General features: G+C 45.7%; 1 protein-coding gene and 1 long non-coding RNA gene across 2 annotated transcripts in view; one reads left to right on the forward strand and one right to left on the reverse strand.

Moving 5' to 3' along the window:
- Positions 1-16,848, reverse strand: part of LOC149443011 (uncharacterized) — a 473,108-nt gene that overhangs the window by 261,464 nt on the left and 194,796 nt on the right. The window lies entirely within an intron of this gene.
- Positions 1-16,848, forward strand: part of LOC149443013 (uncharacterized) — a 74,940-nt gene that overhangs the window by 38,543 nt on the left and 19,549 nt on the right. The window contains 2 exon segments of the mRNA XM_089655955.1: positions 7,686-8,755; positions 12,167-12,269. Coding sequence (XP_089512081.1) covers positions 7,686-8,755; positions 12,167-12,269 — 1,173 coding nt within the window.

A 16,848-nucleotide genomic window follows, 5' to 3' on the forward strand; every position in this document is an offset into this window, starting at 1 on the left:
GGAGGCCAGTGGAGGGATTGGCAGAGAGGGGTGGAGGACACTGAATGGATGCCAGTGGAGGGATTGGCAGAGAGGGGTGGAGGACACTGAATGGATGCCAGTGGAGGGATTGGCAGAGAGGGATGGAGGACACTGAATGGAGGCCAGTGGAGGGATTGGCAGAGAGGGGTGGAGGACACTGAATGGAGGCCAGTGGAGGGATTGGCAGAGAGGGGGGGAGGACACCGAGTGGAGGGATTGGCACAGAGGGGTAGAGGACACTGAGTAGAGGCCAGTGGAGGGATTGGCAGAGAGGGGTGGCAGATACACAACGGTTAGTAAGGTGGATGAGTCTGGCAGCAACATTCATGAAAGACTGAAGAAGGGATAGCCTGCGATGAGGTCGGCCAATGAGGAGGGAATTACAATAGTCAAGGCGAGATATAACAAGGGAGTGAATAAGTTGCTTAGTGGTTTCCGAGGTTAGGAACGGGCGTATCTTGGAGATGTTGTGGAGGTAAAGTCTGCAAGATTTGGACAGTGATTGGATTTGGGACTGAAAGGACAGATGGGAGTCTAGGATTACACCTAGTACCCTGGCATGAGGGGAGGGACTGATGATTGTATTATTGATCTTGATGGAGAAGTTAGGGGAGGGGGCACGGGCTGGAGGGAATACTAAGAGCTCAGTTTTGGAAAGATTGAGTTTGAGGAAGTGGAGTGACATCCATGCCGATATGTCACCTAGTAGGTTAGTAATGCGAGAGGAGACTGAAGGGGAGGGGTGAGGTGAGGAGACTGAAGGGGCGAGGTGAGGAGGAGACTGAAGGGGCGAGGTAAGGGGTAGAAAGATAGATTTGTGTGTAATCAGCATAGAGATGGTACTTAAAGCTGTGGGAGTTTATCAAGTGACCAAGGGAGGAGGTGTAGATGAAGAAGAGAAGGGGTCCAAGGACAGAGCCTTGAGGGACCCCTACAGAGAGAGGGAGTGAAGAGGAGGAGGCAGAGTTATCGGTAACACTGAAGGAGCTCTGCAATAGGTAGGAGGAGAACCAGGAGAGAGCAGAGTCTCGGAAGCCAAGAGAATGTAGTTTTTTGAGGAGGAGGGGGTCAAGTAGTAAGAGTACGGAGTAGTGGCCATTGGTTGGGATGAGTATGGAGTAGTGGCCATTAGCTGGGATGAGTACGGAGTAGTGGCCATCGGTTGGGATGAGTACGGAGTAGTGGCCATCGTTCGGGATGAGTACGGAGTAGTGGCCATCGTTCGGGATGAGTACCGAGTAGTGGCCATCGTTCGGGATGAGTACCGAGTAGTGGCCATCGTTTGGGATGAGTACCGAGTAGTGGCCATCGTTTGGGATGAGTACCGAGTAGTGGCCATCGTTTGGGATGAGTACCGAGTAGTGGCCATCGGTTGGGATGAGTGCGGAGTAGTGGCCATCGGTTGGGATGAGTGCGGAGTAGTGGCCATCGGTTGGGATGAGTGCCGAGTAGTGGCCATCGGTTGGGATGAGTGCCGAGTAGTGGCCATCGGTTGGGATGAGTGCGGAGTAGTGGCCATCGGTTGGGATGAGTGCGGAGTAGTGGCCATCGGTTGGGATGAGTGCGGAGTAGTGGCCATCGGCTGGGATGAGTGCGGAGTAGTGGCCATCGGCTGGGATGAGTGCGGAGTAGTGGCCATCGGCTGGGATGAGTGCGGAGTAGTGGCCATCGGCTGGGGTGAGTGCGGAGTAGTGGCCATCGGCTGGGGTGAGTGCGGAGTAGTGGCCATCGGCTGGGGTGAGTGCGGAGTAGTGGCCATCGGCTGGGGTGAGTGCGGAGTAGTGGCCATCGGCTGGGGTGAGTGCGGAGTAGTGGCCATCGGCTGGGGTGAGTGCGGAGTAGTGGCCATCGGTTGGGATCAGTACGAAGTAGTGGCCATTGGTTTTAGCAGACTGTAGATCATTAGTGAGTTTTAGTAGGGCAGTTTCAGTGGAGTATAGTGAGTGAAAGCCAGACTGTAAAGGGTGAAGAAGGTTGTTGTCGGTGAGGTGGGAGCTCAGGCGATTGTAGACTAAGCGTTCTAGGAGTTTAGAGGTAAATGGCAGCAGGGAGATGGGTCTTAAGTTGTTCAGGTTGGTGGGGTCCAGGGAGGGCTTGTTAAGTATGGGAGTGATGTGCGCATGCTTTAGAGGGGAGGGGAAGGCACCAGTAGAGAGGGAGAGATTGAAGATGTGAGTGAGGGAGCATAGGATGGAAAAGAGGGTGACAGTAGTAGTTGTGAGGGGACAGAATCCAGGGGGCAGGTGCTGAGACGGGCTTATGAGAAAACCTTAGTGACCTCTTCAGTAGTAGCGAGGTCAGAAGAGGAAAGTGTGGAGGGAGGTTTAGTATAAGGTATGCTAAGTGGGATGGATGTCTGTGCAGTGGCGATGTCCCTACGAATTGCATCAATCTTGTTTTTGAAATGATTTGCAATCTCATGAGCAGTGAGTGAGGTACTGGGTGGAGGTGGAGAAAGTAGAGAGTTAAAAGTAGAGAAGAGAAAACGAGGACTGGATGACAAGGTATTGATGAGAGCGACAAAGTCGTCTTGTTTGGCAGCATGGAGGGAGGAATTGTATGTGAAGAAAGCAGATTTATATCGGGTGCATGCTTGCTGAGATTTGGTTTTATGCCACAATCACTCCAACAATCATTTCTGGTGTGGTCAGTCTGCCACGGATGTAATGGTCTGATGGGCTTGATGCTTCGTGTTGTTAGAGGAGCAAGTCAGTCTAATGTGGATGAGAGCAAACTGTTGTAGACAGCAGTGGCCAGGTCAGGGCAGGACAGGGGAGAGATTCTGTCATAGAGTTGGTCAGTTGCAGAGTGGAAAGGAGCCGGGTTCAAGTTGTGAAGGTTTCTGCGGGTAATTGTTGGCTGCTTGGAGGGATAGGTGTTTGAAGACGTGGAGACTGTGAAGGTGATGAGATTGTGATCAGAGAGAGGAAAGGGGGTGTTTGTGAGGTTGTAAGGAGTGCAAAGATGGGAGAAAACAAGGTCTAATGTATTCCCATCAGAGTGAGTGGAGGACGTATACATTGTGCTAATGCAAGAGATGAGGTTATGTAGAAGAGTTGGGATGTAGCCGGGTTGTTGACATTAATAGGGATGGTAGAATCTCTGAGAATGATAGTTTGTAGTTTAGAGGACAGAAAGTAGGGTGTCCAGGTGGAGAAATCATGAAGAAAGCGGGACACGGGTCCAGGAGGCCGATAGATCACTGCAATCCTCAGAGAAATGGGAGAAAACAGCCGGATGCAGTGAGTCTGGGAAGAAGAGAAGGATAGAGAGGGAGGGTTAGGGGGGACTTGAAAGGTGCTCAGTGGGGACAGAAGCAAACCAACCCCACCACCTTTCTGACCACTGGGTCTGGGTGAGTGGGTCCAGAGGAGGCCTCCATAGGGAAGTGCTGCGGGGGAAGCAGAATCTGCTGCTTGGAGCCAGGTTTCTGTAATTGTTAGTAGGTTAAGGGAGCGGGAGACAAAAAGGTCATGGACAGAGGTGAGATTATTACAGACAGAGCGGGCATTCCAGAGCGCACATGAAAAAGGGAGGGTGGTTTTTGTGAGCACAGGGACTGATATTAAATTGAGGGGATTGCAGCTATTCCTGGATGAAAGAGGATGCCTGGTGTGGGGGTGAGATACTGGAGGACCAGAGTTTGGGGAGATATCCCCAGAGGTTAGGAGAAGGAGGGTGCCTGGTGTGGGGGTGAATTACTGGAGGACCAGGGTTTGGGGAGATATCCCCAGAGGTTAGGAGAAGGAGGGTGCAGAAAGTAAGATGGGAGCGGGATGTACACGAGCGCACATGCCTTCCAGTCCTGGTGTTTGGGTCAGCAGGAGGTGATGAGAGCAGTAGTAGGGAGTTGGTAGCAGTGAGGGGGAGATGTACAAGTTCTGGGGTGGAGCAGAGGGGTGAGATTTTTGGAACACAGGAAAGTAATATGAGAAGGAGGCGTAGAGGGGAAATATGAAAGGCACATGGAGTGGGACTCAGACTTGTAGGAGATGTTTCCCGGGGTGTTTGCTTGCAGTCTGTCCAGCATGCAGGAGAGTTTCTTGTTGTATCTTCCTGCTGCTTTAGTTCAACTGCTTCTTAGCACTCCATCAACGCAGAACTCACTCAAAAGCAGCCACCCCATCAGTGATCTTCCCCCATCAGTGACTGTGCCCCCCATCAGTGATCTTCCCCCATCAGTGCCTGTGCCCCCCATCAGTGATCTTCCCCCATCAGTGACTGTGCCCCCCATCAGTGATCTTCCCCCATCAGTGCCTGTGCCCCCCATCAGTGATCTTCCATTAGCTGATCTAAATTTATAGGGAGATGGCCCAATGAGCACTCATCTCCACCCCAATTAGGAACTGATAAGGATCACATGAATAAGGGGGGATGATTCTCAAACACAGACCAGACACAGGCTACAGTCATAAAACGGTAATAAGATGTTATGTTCTATTTACACCCAGTAGCCCCCCGTCATGTCCGTCCTCTTCGTCCATAGTCATGTCCATCCTCTTTGTCTATAGTCCTGTCCGTCCTCTTCCTCCGTAGTCATGTCCGTCCTCTTCCTCCATAGTCACTATGATGTCTTTTATCTCCAGCAGATGATACACACATGTTGATGATACACATCAATATTTAGAAGGACACAAGGATCTCTACAAGGACGTCATGATGGACAATCAGCCGCCCCTCACATCACCGGGTAAGAGGAGACTTTATTGTAAAGGAGAGAGCAGTACGGAGGATCCACCTAGATCCCCCATCATCTGATAAACACATAGAAACAATGGATTCAGTCAGTGTGTGTGTTTCCTACAGATGGATCCAGTCATGGGAACCCACCAGAGAGATGTCCCCGTCCTCTGTATTCCCGGGATTCCACACAGGAAGGTCACACCATCCCTCACCATCATCAGGTAGATGAGGAACAATCACTGATAGTATCATTAGGATCTGTACATTATCTGCATTGTTACCATTGATGTCATTTTATTATATCTTTCAGAGTGGAATCCTCGGGGATGATAATATTGATGTTAAAGAAGAGTATAAAGAGGAGGATGAGGAGTATGGAGTGATGGAGGAGTTTTCAGAAGGACACAAGGATATGATGGAGCCACCTAATACCAGGAAGCCACCAGAGAGATGTCCCCGTCCTCTGTATTCCCGGGATTCCACACAGGAAGGTCACACCATCCCTCACTATTACAAGGTTGGTGGGATGGAGCATCTAGAACATGGACTCATAGAGACAATGTGTGGAGCTTATTTATGTGACCTTATATTTTACAGATGATATTTTCTCTCATTTCCTTGATTTAGAGTGGAGATCCAATCGATATAGAATTTGAGGTGAAAGCAGAAGAAGAAGAGGCGTATGTGAGGGATGATCAGCAGTCTATGGAGGAGGATGGAATAACGGGGACATTTATAGAGGAGGACACTCCTACAGAGATCAGCACAGGTGGGTCATGAACACTAAATCCATTCCTCCACCCATACTGCTCACTGATTGGTCCAGAGTAGGGCGGGGACTGGGTGATATCAGCCTGTAATCCCCTGGTCACTTTCCTGAGCTGTGTTTCCCGTCCTGTATTCCTGGATTTCTCTCGGATAATCTTCCTTCTCTGTGCTGCAGACACAATTTATGTATCTAGACTGGATTTATGGAGGTTCTGGGGTTCAGCTGGCAGCAAAATGTTGATTTTCACCATAGATGTCTATGAGTCCAGCAAGATCTCTGACAGAACATTTCTCCCAGGGTTCCTTGCTCTGTGGTCTGCTGGCTGTGCCGGGTGGAGGGATATGTCTGTATAGTCTCAGCCCCAAGTCACTGAGTGCAGTCTCAGGAGATGGGAGGCAGCGGTGTGGGATCTCTGCAACTTGTCTACAGTAAACATTTAATCTTCCACTGATTACTGAATACCAATATTATGAGTTCTGACCCTTACACTGTATAATGTATATTGTACATTACATACTCCTGACCCCTGCACTATATACTCTGTTGTACATTACATCCTCCTGACCCCTGCACTATATACTCCATGTTGTACATTACATACTCCTGACCCCTGCACTATATACTCTATGTTGTACATTACATACTCCTGACCCCTGCACTATATACTCCATGTTGTACATTACATACTCCTGACCCTGCACTATATACTCTGTTGTACATTACATACTCCTGACCCCTGCACTATATACTCCATGTTGTACATTACATACTCCTGACCCTGCACTATATACTCTGTTGTACATTACATACTCCTGACCCCTGCACTATATACTCTATGTTGTACATTACATACTCCTGACCCCTGCACTATATACTCTATGTTGTACATTACATACTCCTGACCCCTGCACTATATACTCTATGTTGTACATTCCATAGTCCTGACCCCTGCACTATATACTCTATGTTGTACGTTACATACTCCTGACCCCTGCACTATATACTCTATGTTGTACATTACATACCCATGACCCCTGCACTATATACTCTATGTTGTACATTACACACTCCTGACCCCTGCACTATATCCTCTATGTTGTACATTACATACTCCTGTCCCCTGCACTATATACTCTGTTGTACATTATATACTCCTGACCCCTGCATTATATACTCTATGTTGTACATTACACACTCCTGACCCCTGCACTATATACTCTATGTTGTACATTACATACTCCTGACCCCTGCACTATATACTCTATGTTGTACATTACATACTCCTGACCCCTGCACTATATACTCTATGTTGTACATTACATACTCCTGACTTCTGCTCTCCCCCCTCCCCCCACTGCTATATATACACATAATATGGATTCTCTTTTGTTCCCCCCATTTCCTCCCAGCTGGACATTTTATATCGGATGATGTGATTGGAGCACAGACTTTTACATGGTGATAATAATGTGATAACATCCTCCAACTTTGGACCCTTAAACAGAAAGTGATAATGAGGGAGGAGTCAATACGCCAATGATGGTGGTCTTCAGGATCAGTCCAGTCTTCATCTTGGTTGTTCTCCCCCCATCCTCACTCTCTGACCTCTGGTGGGGCTCAGCCCCGCTGTTCTTCATGACTAAATCATGGACTAAATAAGGAAGTGCAGTACTTCTTGTGTTGGGAAGATGGCGATGAGTGATAGAGGGGGTGGGAACCCTCGTCCTATAATCCCCTCATCACTGTCCCTCCTATAAAAGACAGTTCTGGTTGTTTCCTCACTCTCTGACTAAGGTCCATGAATAAAGAAATGACCTGGTAGGAGATCAGAGGAGCCATTTCCTAGTTCCCTTGAGGGTGGAATTGTAAGCTCCTCAGAGATCAAGCTGCCTGATGTGGGCGGAGTCCTGGTTTGGGGGAACCAATCAGCTCCTGTCTAGTAATCCTCTTTGTCTTTGTATTTTAGTCCATGGGCGGGAGATGAGGAAAACCTCCGAGGATTGTCTCACTTTGTCTCCAGACTGGAAAGTAGAAGATGAGGACATCACACAGTATAGTCCAGGAGAAAACCCGGCTCCCTCCAATGTCCATCCTGCACCACCCAGTGTAGATGGACCATCGGATTCCTTGTATCCTGAGGAACCTCAGACTGTGCGGGACCGGGCCAGCCTTCCAACAGGGAAGAGCTTCTCCTGTACTGAGTGCGGGAAAGGTTTCCAGTCTAAATCTGGTCTGAATGGGCATAAAAGATTTCATACAGGGGAGAAGCCACATTCCTGTCCTGAGTGTGGGAAATGTTTTTCAGAGAAGTCCAATCTTTACAAACATCAAAGAACTCACACAGGGGAGAAGCCGTATTCCTGTCCTGAGTGCGGGAAATGTTTTTCAGAGAAGGTCAGTCTTTCCACACATCAGAGATCTCACACAGGGGAGAAGCCGTATTCCTGTCCTGAGTGTGGGAAATGTTTTTCAGTGAAGTCCAATCTTTACACACATCAAAGATCTCACACAGGGGAGAAGCCGTATTCCTGTCCTGAGTGTGGGAAATGTTTTTCATTGAAGTCCAATCTTTACACACATCAGAGATCTCACACGGGAGAGAAGCCATATTCCTGTCCTGAGTGTGGGAAATGTTTTTCAGTTAAGTCCCATTTTAAAAGTCATCAGAGATCTCACACAGGGGAGAAGCTGTATTCTTGTTCTGAGTGCGGGAAATGGTTTTCACTGAAGTCCAAACTTGATTATCATCAGAGATCTCACACAGGGGAGAAGCCACATTTCTGTCCTGAGTGTGGGAAATGTTTTTCATTGAAGTCCAGTCTTTACATACATCAAAGATCTCACACAGGAGAGAAGCCGTATTCCTGCCCTGAGTGTGGGAAATGTTTTTCAGTGAAGTCCAGTCTTTACACACATCAGAGATCTCACACGGGAGAGAAGCCGTATTCCTGTCCTGAGTGTGGGAAATGTTTTTCAGTTAAGTCCTATTTTAATACACATCAGAGATCTCACACTGGGGAGAAGCCATATTCTTGTCCTGAGTGTGGGAAATGTTTTTCAGTGAAGTCCAGTCTTTACACACATCAGAGATCTCACACGGGAGAGAAGCCGTATTCCTGTCCTATGTGTGGGAAATGTTTTTCAGTTAAATCCCATATTAACAGACATCAGAGATCTCACACTGGGGAGAAGCCGTATTCTTGTCCTGAGTGCGGGAAATGTTTTTCACAGAAGTCCAGTGTTTACATACATCACAGATCTCACACAGGGGAGAAGCCACTTTCCGGTCCTGAGTGAGGGAAATGTTCCTCACTGAAGTCCTGTTTTCCTGTACATCAGGTATTATAACGGGGTAGACAGATCAGATGGGTCAATACTTATTGGGGGGTGGAATGGGGAAAGATGGGGGGAGGGCTATGGTAGATGATAAGAAGGTTCCCATGTTACAAACAACCAGTGCAATTGGTACCATTTTTGTATGCAAATAAAAAATACAAAAAAATCCATGTGAACAAGGTGTCGGCGAATGAACAAGGTGTCGGCGAATGAACAAGGTGTCAGTGAATGAAAGTGTTTGTTCCCCAATGCCAGAAGTGTGCCCAGCACAATAGGTGAGTTGGAAGGTTTGGTGCATGAAGAGAACTAGGATTGAATTGGTATTGCTGAATCTTGGCTTCATTCCTCACATGACTGGACCATTCATATTCCTGGCTAGGTTCTCTTTCGGAGAGACGGGGGAAATAGGAAAGGTGGTGGAGTCTGTCTCTATGTGAGAAGTGATCTCAGAGCGAGTGTGAAAGAGGACCTAGTTGATGGAGAGTGTGATGAGGCTGAAGTATTATGGGTGGAGCTGCACATGGGGGGGCGGTACTACAAAGGTCATCATTGGAGTTTGTTATAGGCCTCCCAGTGTTAATGAGGAGGTGGAGACTCAGCTCCTCCCACAGATGGAAAGGGCTGCAAGGGCTGGGACAGTGATAATAATGGGGGATTGTAACTACCCGGAAATTGACTGGAGTAATGGTACTGCAGGAACAGTTAAAGGCCAAAAATGTATAAACCTACTACAGGACAATTTTATGGTCCAGTTCATAGAGGCCCCAACTAGGAATGATGCTCTGCTTGACCTGGTCATCTTCAACCATGCAGAGCTTATTATGAATGTCCATATAAAATAACATCTGGGTAGCAGTGACCATAACATGATTTCATTTATTGTTAGCTATAAACAGTAAGCACAGGAAAAATAAAAATGCTCAAATTTAAGAGAGCTAATTTTCCAAAGCTGAGAGCTGCTCTCCAAGACTTAGACTGGGAGGGAATATTGGCATCGATGAACACAACACAGAAATGGGAGTTCTTCAAAAAGACTGTATGTGACCACACTGCAAAATATATTCCCATGGGCAACAAGTATAAAAGGCTACAAATCCAACCTATGTGGCTTACGGCCAAAGTTACAAAAGCTATAGATAATAAGAAAAGAGATTTTATTAAATATAACAATGAAGGAACGCGATCATCGTTTACACATTACAAAGAATAGAACAGAAGATGCAAAAAGGAAATAAAGGCACAAAAACTGAAAACAAACGACAGAAAGATATCAGGACGACCCCAAAACATTCCTCCAATATATGAATAGTAGAAAGGTCCGGTCCCAGCATGTAGGCCCTTTACAGAACCATCTAGAGGGGGGGGGGGACAAAGAGAAGGACAATGTATGAAATCCCTTCTTCAGCTCTGTGTATACAAAGGAGCATGGGGGGGCTCTTGTCCATAATGGGGGGTGGTACTGACACCCCCCCAGATGATCCACATTGGCTCACAGTTGATATGATCCAGAAATATTTAGACTGAATAAAGCCCCTGGACCGGATGGCAGACACCCAAGGGGCCTTAAAGGATTCAGCTCTGTCATTTTACGGCCATTGTTTCTGTCCAGGAATGAGAAGATCGCCATGACGCATGAATCTGACAAGACATACAGGCAGGTGGGCAGTAGGACCCAGGCACGCCTGTCACCAATGATGGCACCGGCAGGCACTAGGACCCAGGCGCGCCTGTCACCAGTGACGGCACCGGCAGACAATATGACCCGGGTGCGCCTGTCATCAATGACGGCACTGGCAGGCACTAGGACCCGGGTGCGCCTATCACCAATGACGGCACCGGCAGGCACTAGGACCCGGGTGCGCCTATCACCAATGATGGCACCGGCAGGCACTAGGACCCAGGCGCGCCTGTCACCAATGACGGCACCGGCAGGCAATATGACCCAGGCGCGCCTGTCACCAATGATGGCACCGGCAGGCACTAGGACCCAGTAGCGCCTTCCACCAATGACGGCACCGGCAGGCAATTTGACCCAGGCACACCTGTCACCAATGACGGCACCGGCAGGCAATATGACCCAGGCGCACCTGTCACCAATGACGGCACCGGCAGGCAATATGACCCAGGCGCGCCTGTCACCAATGACGGCACCGGCAGGCACTAGGACCCAGTTTAACCCCTCGCCATCCTGAGGATTTACCCCCCTTCTTGACCAGACCTCTGGCGCTCTACTAATTCAACGGATAATTGCGCGGTCATGCAATGCTGCACCCAAATGAAATTTATGTCCTTTTTTTCACACAAATAGAGCTTTCTTTCGGAGGTATTTGATGACCTGTGCGTTTTTTATTTTTTGTGCTATAAACAAAAAAAGACCAAAAATTTTGAAAAAAAAACAATATTTTTTACTGTTGGCTATAAAAAATATATAGTAAACTCAAAGTTAGTTATAAATTTAGGCCAAAATGTATTCTGCTCCATGTTTTTGGTAAAAAAAATCCCAATAAGTGTATATTGATTGCTTTGTGTGATAGTTATAGCGTCTACAAACTATGGGAGAGATAATGGAATTTACACCATTGTTTTACTATACAGCACTGCACTAGTGTTACTGACAATTGCGCGGTCATGCAATACGGTACATAAATGAACATGTAACTAAACTCTTCTTTAAACATAGATGAATCTATCCCAATATAAAATAAATTATAAAATAAAAATCCCAAAAAATTATATATCAAACTAAATGTCCCAAAAAATAAATGTCCAAAATGTCTCTGTAAAGATGTCTTTCCAAATTCCAAAGCAAACTCGTATCATCTTTAATCATCCAGTATGGAAATTCCAAAATTCTTCATGAACCTCAAAAAAATAAACTTCTGATAGTGTATTACCTTTATACTGAACATACATGTAAAATAGTGAAAGAACCGTGTATCATGCCAACTGCATAACGTGAGCTCACACGTGAAAAACAATTCCTCTACCAATATATCAATCTCTGAATATGTAAATACACTCGTGACAAGAATCAGAAGAGTGACCATTCCAAGTCCAAACGATGAAACGTGATCACCTCCAAATAGTGAGAATGGAGAATAACCCAAATCTCTAATAGTGAGCACTACAAACTCAATAATAGTGAACAATAAAGTGCTCTCCTCCAACTGGTGCAACAATGGATCATTCCCCTCTGGAAATAAATCCCAGGCTTTCAGGGGATAGTCGCACTCTCCAGGCTTCCTAATGTTCCTGTTGGCACTCTTCCATATTCCTCATCAGGTGAGATAGGAGACAATCAGCGCTATATAGTAACATAAGTCAATATTTATTGAATATCTTACATTACAATTGAAGAATATCAGCTTCCAGCATTCAGAACAGCTCAGGTGTAGTCCTATGTATAGAGAACCGCATGTTCCCACTTCCAAAATGGCCACCACCACACTTCCGGTTTTGCGTGAGTGCATGAGACGTCACGTGTCCCGACATGTTTCATCACTTCCTGGACTTTTTCACAAGGGATCAAGATGTCTGAGAGGCGGTTCCTTATATTCTGTCCCACATCAAGGGCAGGAAATCGAATCCGCCATCTTACTATATGGAAAAATGGTGGCATGTATATCTTTATTCCCATACCCTATAAGGGCACTGTGATCCCTATACGGGCACTGCAATCCTTGTACAAATACTGCAATCCCTATACAAACACTGCAATCCCTATACGAACACTGCAATCCCTATACGAGCACTGCAATCCCTATACGAGAACTGCAATCCCTATACGAAAACAGCAATCCCTATACGAACACTGCAATCCCTATACGAGCACTGCAATCCCTATACGAGCACTGCAATCCCTATACGAACACTGCAATCCCTATACGAACACTGCAATCCCTATACGAACACTGCAAACCCTATATGAGCACTACAATCCCTATACGAACACTGCAATCCCTATATGAGCACTGCAATCCCTATATGAACACTGCAAACCCTATATGAGCACTACAATCCCTGTACGAACACTGCAATCCCTATATGGACACTGCAATCCCTATATGAGCACTACAATCCCTGTACGAACACTACAATCCCTGTACGAACACTGCAATCCCTGTACGAACACTGCAATCCCTATATGGACACTGCAATCCCTATATGAGCACTACAATCCCTGTACGAACACTGCAATCCCTATACGAACACTGCAATCCCTATATGAGCACTACAATCCCTGTACGAACACTGCAATCCCTATACGAGCACTGCAATCCCTATATGAACACTGCAATCCCTATACAAACACTGCAATCCCTGTATGAACACTGCAATCCCTATACAAACACTGCAATCACACAGCATCTATACTAGAACCATATAACTGTGTACCTATACTGTAATAAAAACTCCATCTTAATGACCCCCCCACTCCCCCTAACAGGTACACGCCCCCATACCTGATCTAAATCCCCATGTAATTAAAATGCTAAAAAGGATCAACATATACTGTGAATCCAACTAAATAGCAGCAATGTATATACACCCTTCTTATATAATATATAAATATATAACAGACCGATATTCAATACAATGACAATCTTATACCCCCTATGGTAATGACTCCCTCTACTGGTCAATCTATGCATTCCCAGATCAATACATTCTACATCTACTCACACACAGACTACACCTGATCCATATCCCCCAAACTATCTCATAAAAGTATGATATATATGATATATAATAAATAAAATATAATATATAAATAAAATCAACCCCTAAAAAAACACTAACAGTTAATATAAAATCTACCAAATACACAAACGTTTTCTCTATTTTACATGTATGTTCAGTATAAAGGTAATACACTATCAGAAGTTTATTTTTTTGAAGTTCACAAAGAATTTTGGAATTTCCATACTGGATGATTAAAGATAATATGAGTTTGCTTTGCAATTTGGAAAGACATCTTTACAGAGACATTTTGGACATTTATTTTTTGGAACATTTAGTTGGATATATAATTTTTGGGGATTTTTATTTTATTTTACAATTTATTTTATTGTAAATGTTATTTATGTATTATTTTATTGTATATTGGGATAGATTCATCTATGTTTAAAGAAGAGTTTAGTTACATGTACACATACTTTCAAGGGATCAAGATCTGTGTCAGATTTCTTGCAAATTGCACTTAAAATCAGCATGCTCCCCGACTTGGAAATCATGTGACGTCAATGTAAGTCACATGATGTGACTGTGGTGTCAATAACACCACTTAGAAATCTGCTTTAATGTGACCGGGTGGCCCCCAGTAACATTGTTTGCGATTTGGCATGAAATTGGCATGACATGCGACTTGCAAATCGTAGACCAAGTCGCACCCTATTGGCCACTGTAGGCTCCATTCACATCCAATTGGATTGTGAACTCGTGCAACTTCACTGTATGTTGGGCAATTGCCGCATCGGATTAGATGTGACAGTGGTGTTGGCCCCCAGTAACATTGTGTGCAATTTGCCATGCAAAGAGCAAGCTGCTGGCCATGCCAATCACATGACAAGTCACATCCAGGGTGTGCAATTTCAGGTGTGATTTGTGAATTGACATCGTACCTGATATTGGATATAATGAATGTGAGTGTGAGGGGAGTAACATACGCCATTTGTTGCAGCGAGAGTTCAAAGGTATTTGAAGATTTTGACCATTTATTAGCAATTTAACATCTAGACTGCAATAGAAATCACAATGCTAAACACAACTGAAAACACAACTAGTTTGAAAATCTCTAGAAAACGGTGAAATTGGCAACTTAAAGAGCAATTTTCAATTGCATATAGTGTGAGCGAAGCAGGAAAATCAACAAAGGAAATAAATCTTTGAAGGCGTGCGGTACCTGCCTGCTGGGATAAGGGTCTGCTATGCATTTGTGGGAAATTCCACACCAGTATTTGTGACAATTTGGATGTGTGGATTCCCCACCCAAGCCTTTTCTCTCTCTCTCACTCTTCTGTATGTCTCTCTTTATCACTCTTCAGTATGTATCTCTCGCTTGCTCTTCTTTGTCTCACTGGCTCACTCTTCTCTCTCTCTCACTGTTCTGCATGTTTCTCTTTATCACTCTTCAGTATGTATCTCTCACTCGCTCTTCTTTGTCTCACTGGCTCGCTCTTCTCTCTCACTCACTCTTCTGCATGTCTCTCTTTATCACTCTCTGGTATGTATCTCTTACTCATCTCTCTCTCAGCTCTTTGCTTGCCAAATCCTTCACAAAAGTGGGTGGAGTGTAAACCAGCATTATCAAATCTATTAGTAGTCCAGTAGTATCTCCTCCCATTGTATGACATTCACATTAGGTGCAGCTTTGAAGGTGTTTGAACAGACAAGGCCTCATTCTAATTCACATTCTAGGGATCATTTAGACAGAAAGCAAAGATGCTGCCAGAACATGTATGTGAAGACAGCCACACACGGAGATCATGCTACTTCCTTGCCGTGGTTGGGATTCAAACCGACAACCCTAGAGTTGTGAGGCAGCAGTGCTAACCACTAATCCACGGAGCTACATTGCTAATCCAGCCTGTATTTCTGTGCTGTGAATCAATCCTAGGTCCCTGGGCAAGGTCAGTGTAACTACCAGATATCTCCAATGTGACACAAATGTTGTGCTATGTTGCCAATTCACATGTATGATGGTTCTATGTATCCCAATACAAAGGATTGCAATACTAATACAGGCGTACCTCGGTTTACCAAACCATTAAAATTAATTGGTTGTTTTATAAATGTTTGAATCATTTGCTTCACAATACGAAGTGTATGTCGGCGCTGATTTTCAATGCTAATGTCTAATGCCTTTTTTTGTCCTTCACTATAGTTCACACGCTTAGCTGTCACTTTCCCCGAAGTTAAAGAAAAATGTCTGAATTTTAATTAACTAAAAGTCAACCTTGTTACCTTTAAGGAAATAATCTCAAAACTTTCTCTTTTAGTCGGGGGAAGTGACAGGTGAATTTCTGAGCTATAGTGAAGACCAAAAAAAACCAGAATAACATTTAAAAACCAGCACCATAATAATAAAAAAACCCGGCATGGGGTCCCCCCCTCCCATCCATACCAAGCCCTTCGGATCTGGTACGGATATTAAGGGGGAACTCCACGGCAAAATTAAAGAAAAAACAGCATAGGGCTCCCCCCAAAATCCATACCAGACCCTTATCCGAGCATGCAGCCCGGCAGGTCAGGAAAGGGGGGGACGAGCGAGCGCCCCCCCTCCTGAACCATACCAGACCACATGCCCTCAACATGGGGGGGTGCTTTGGGGCAGGGGGCTCCCCCCAAAGCACCTTGTCCCCATGTTGATGGGGACAAGGGCCTCCTCTCCACAACCCTGGTCTGTGGTTGTGGGGGTCTGCGGGCGGGGGGCTTATTAGAATCTGGAAGCCCCCTTTAACAAGGGGGCCCCCAGATCCCAGCCCCCCCCCTACGTGAATGAGTCTGGGGTACATGGTCCTGCGATTCATTCACAAAAAAACAAAGTGTTGTGTAAAAAAAACACAGTACAGGGTCTTTGACAAGTCCTTTATTAAAACAATGTCCCCCGAAGTAGATCCAACGTCAATCACGGCGGCGACCCGAAAAAAGAAAAAAAAAACCTATTTAAGAGCTGTCAGCGAGACCTTTTTTCAGAAGCCTGGAAGCCTCCGACGGGAGCAGAACCTTTTTTTTTTTCTTTTTTCGGATCGCCGCCGTGATTGACGTTGGATCTACTTCGGGGGACATTGTTTTAATAAAGGACTTGTCAAAGACCCTGTACTGTGTTTTTTTTACACAGCACTTTGTTTTTTTGTGAATGAGTCGAGGGACCATGTACCGCAGACTCATTCATGTAGGGGGGGCCAGGGTCTGGGGGCCCACTTGTTAAAGGAGGCTTCCAGATTCTGATAAGCCCCCCACCTGCAGACCCCCACAACCACTGGCCAGGGTTGTGGGGAAGAGGCCCTTGTCCCCATCAACATGGGGACAAGGTGCTT

This window comes from Staurois parvus, unplaced genomic scaffold, assembly GCF_062004578.1.
Source record: "Staurois parvus isolate SC_StPar_1 unplaced genomic scaffold, SC_StPar_1.0 ptg000879l, whole genome shotgun sequence".
Taxonomy (NCBI): domain Eukaryota; kingdom Metazoa; phylum Chordata; class Amphibia; order Anura; family Ranidae; genus Staurois; species Staurois parvus.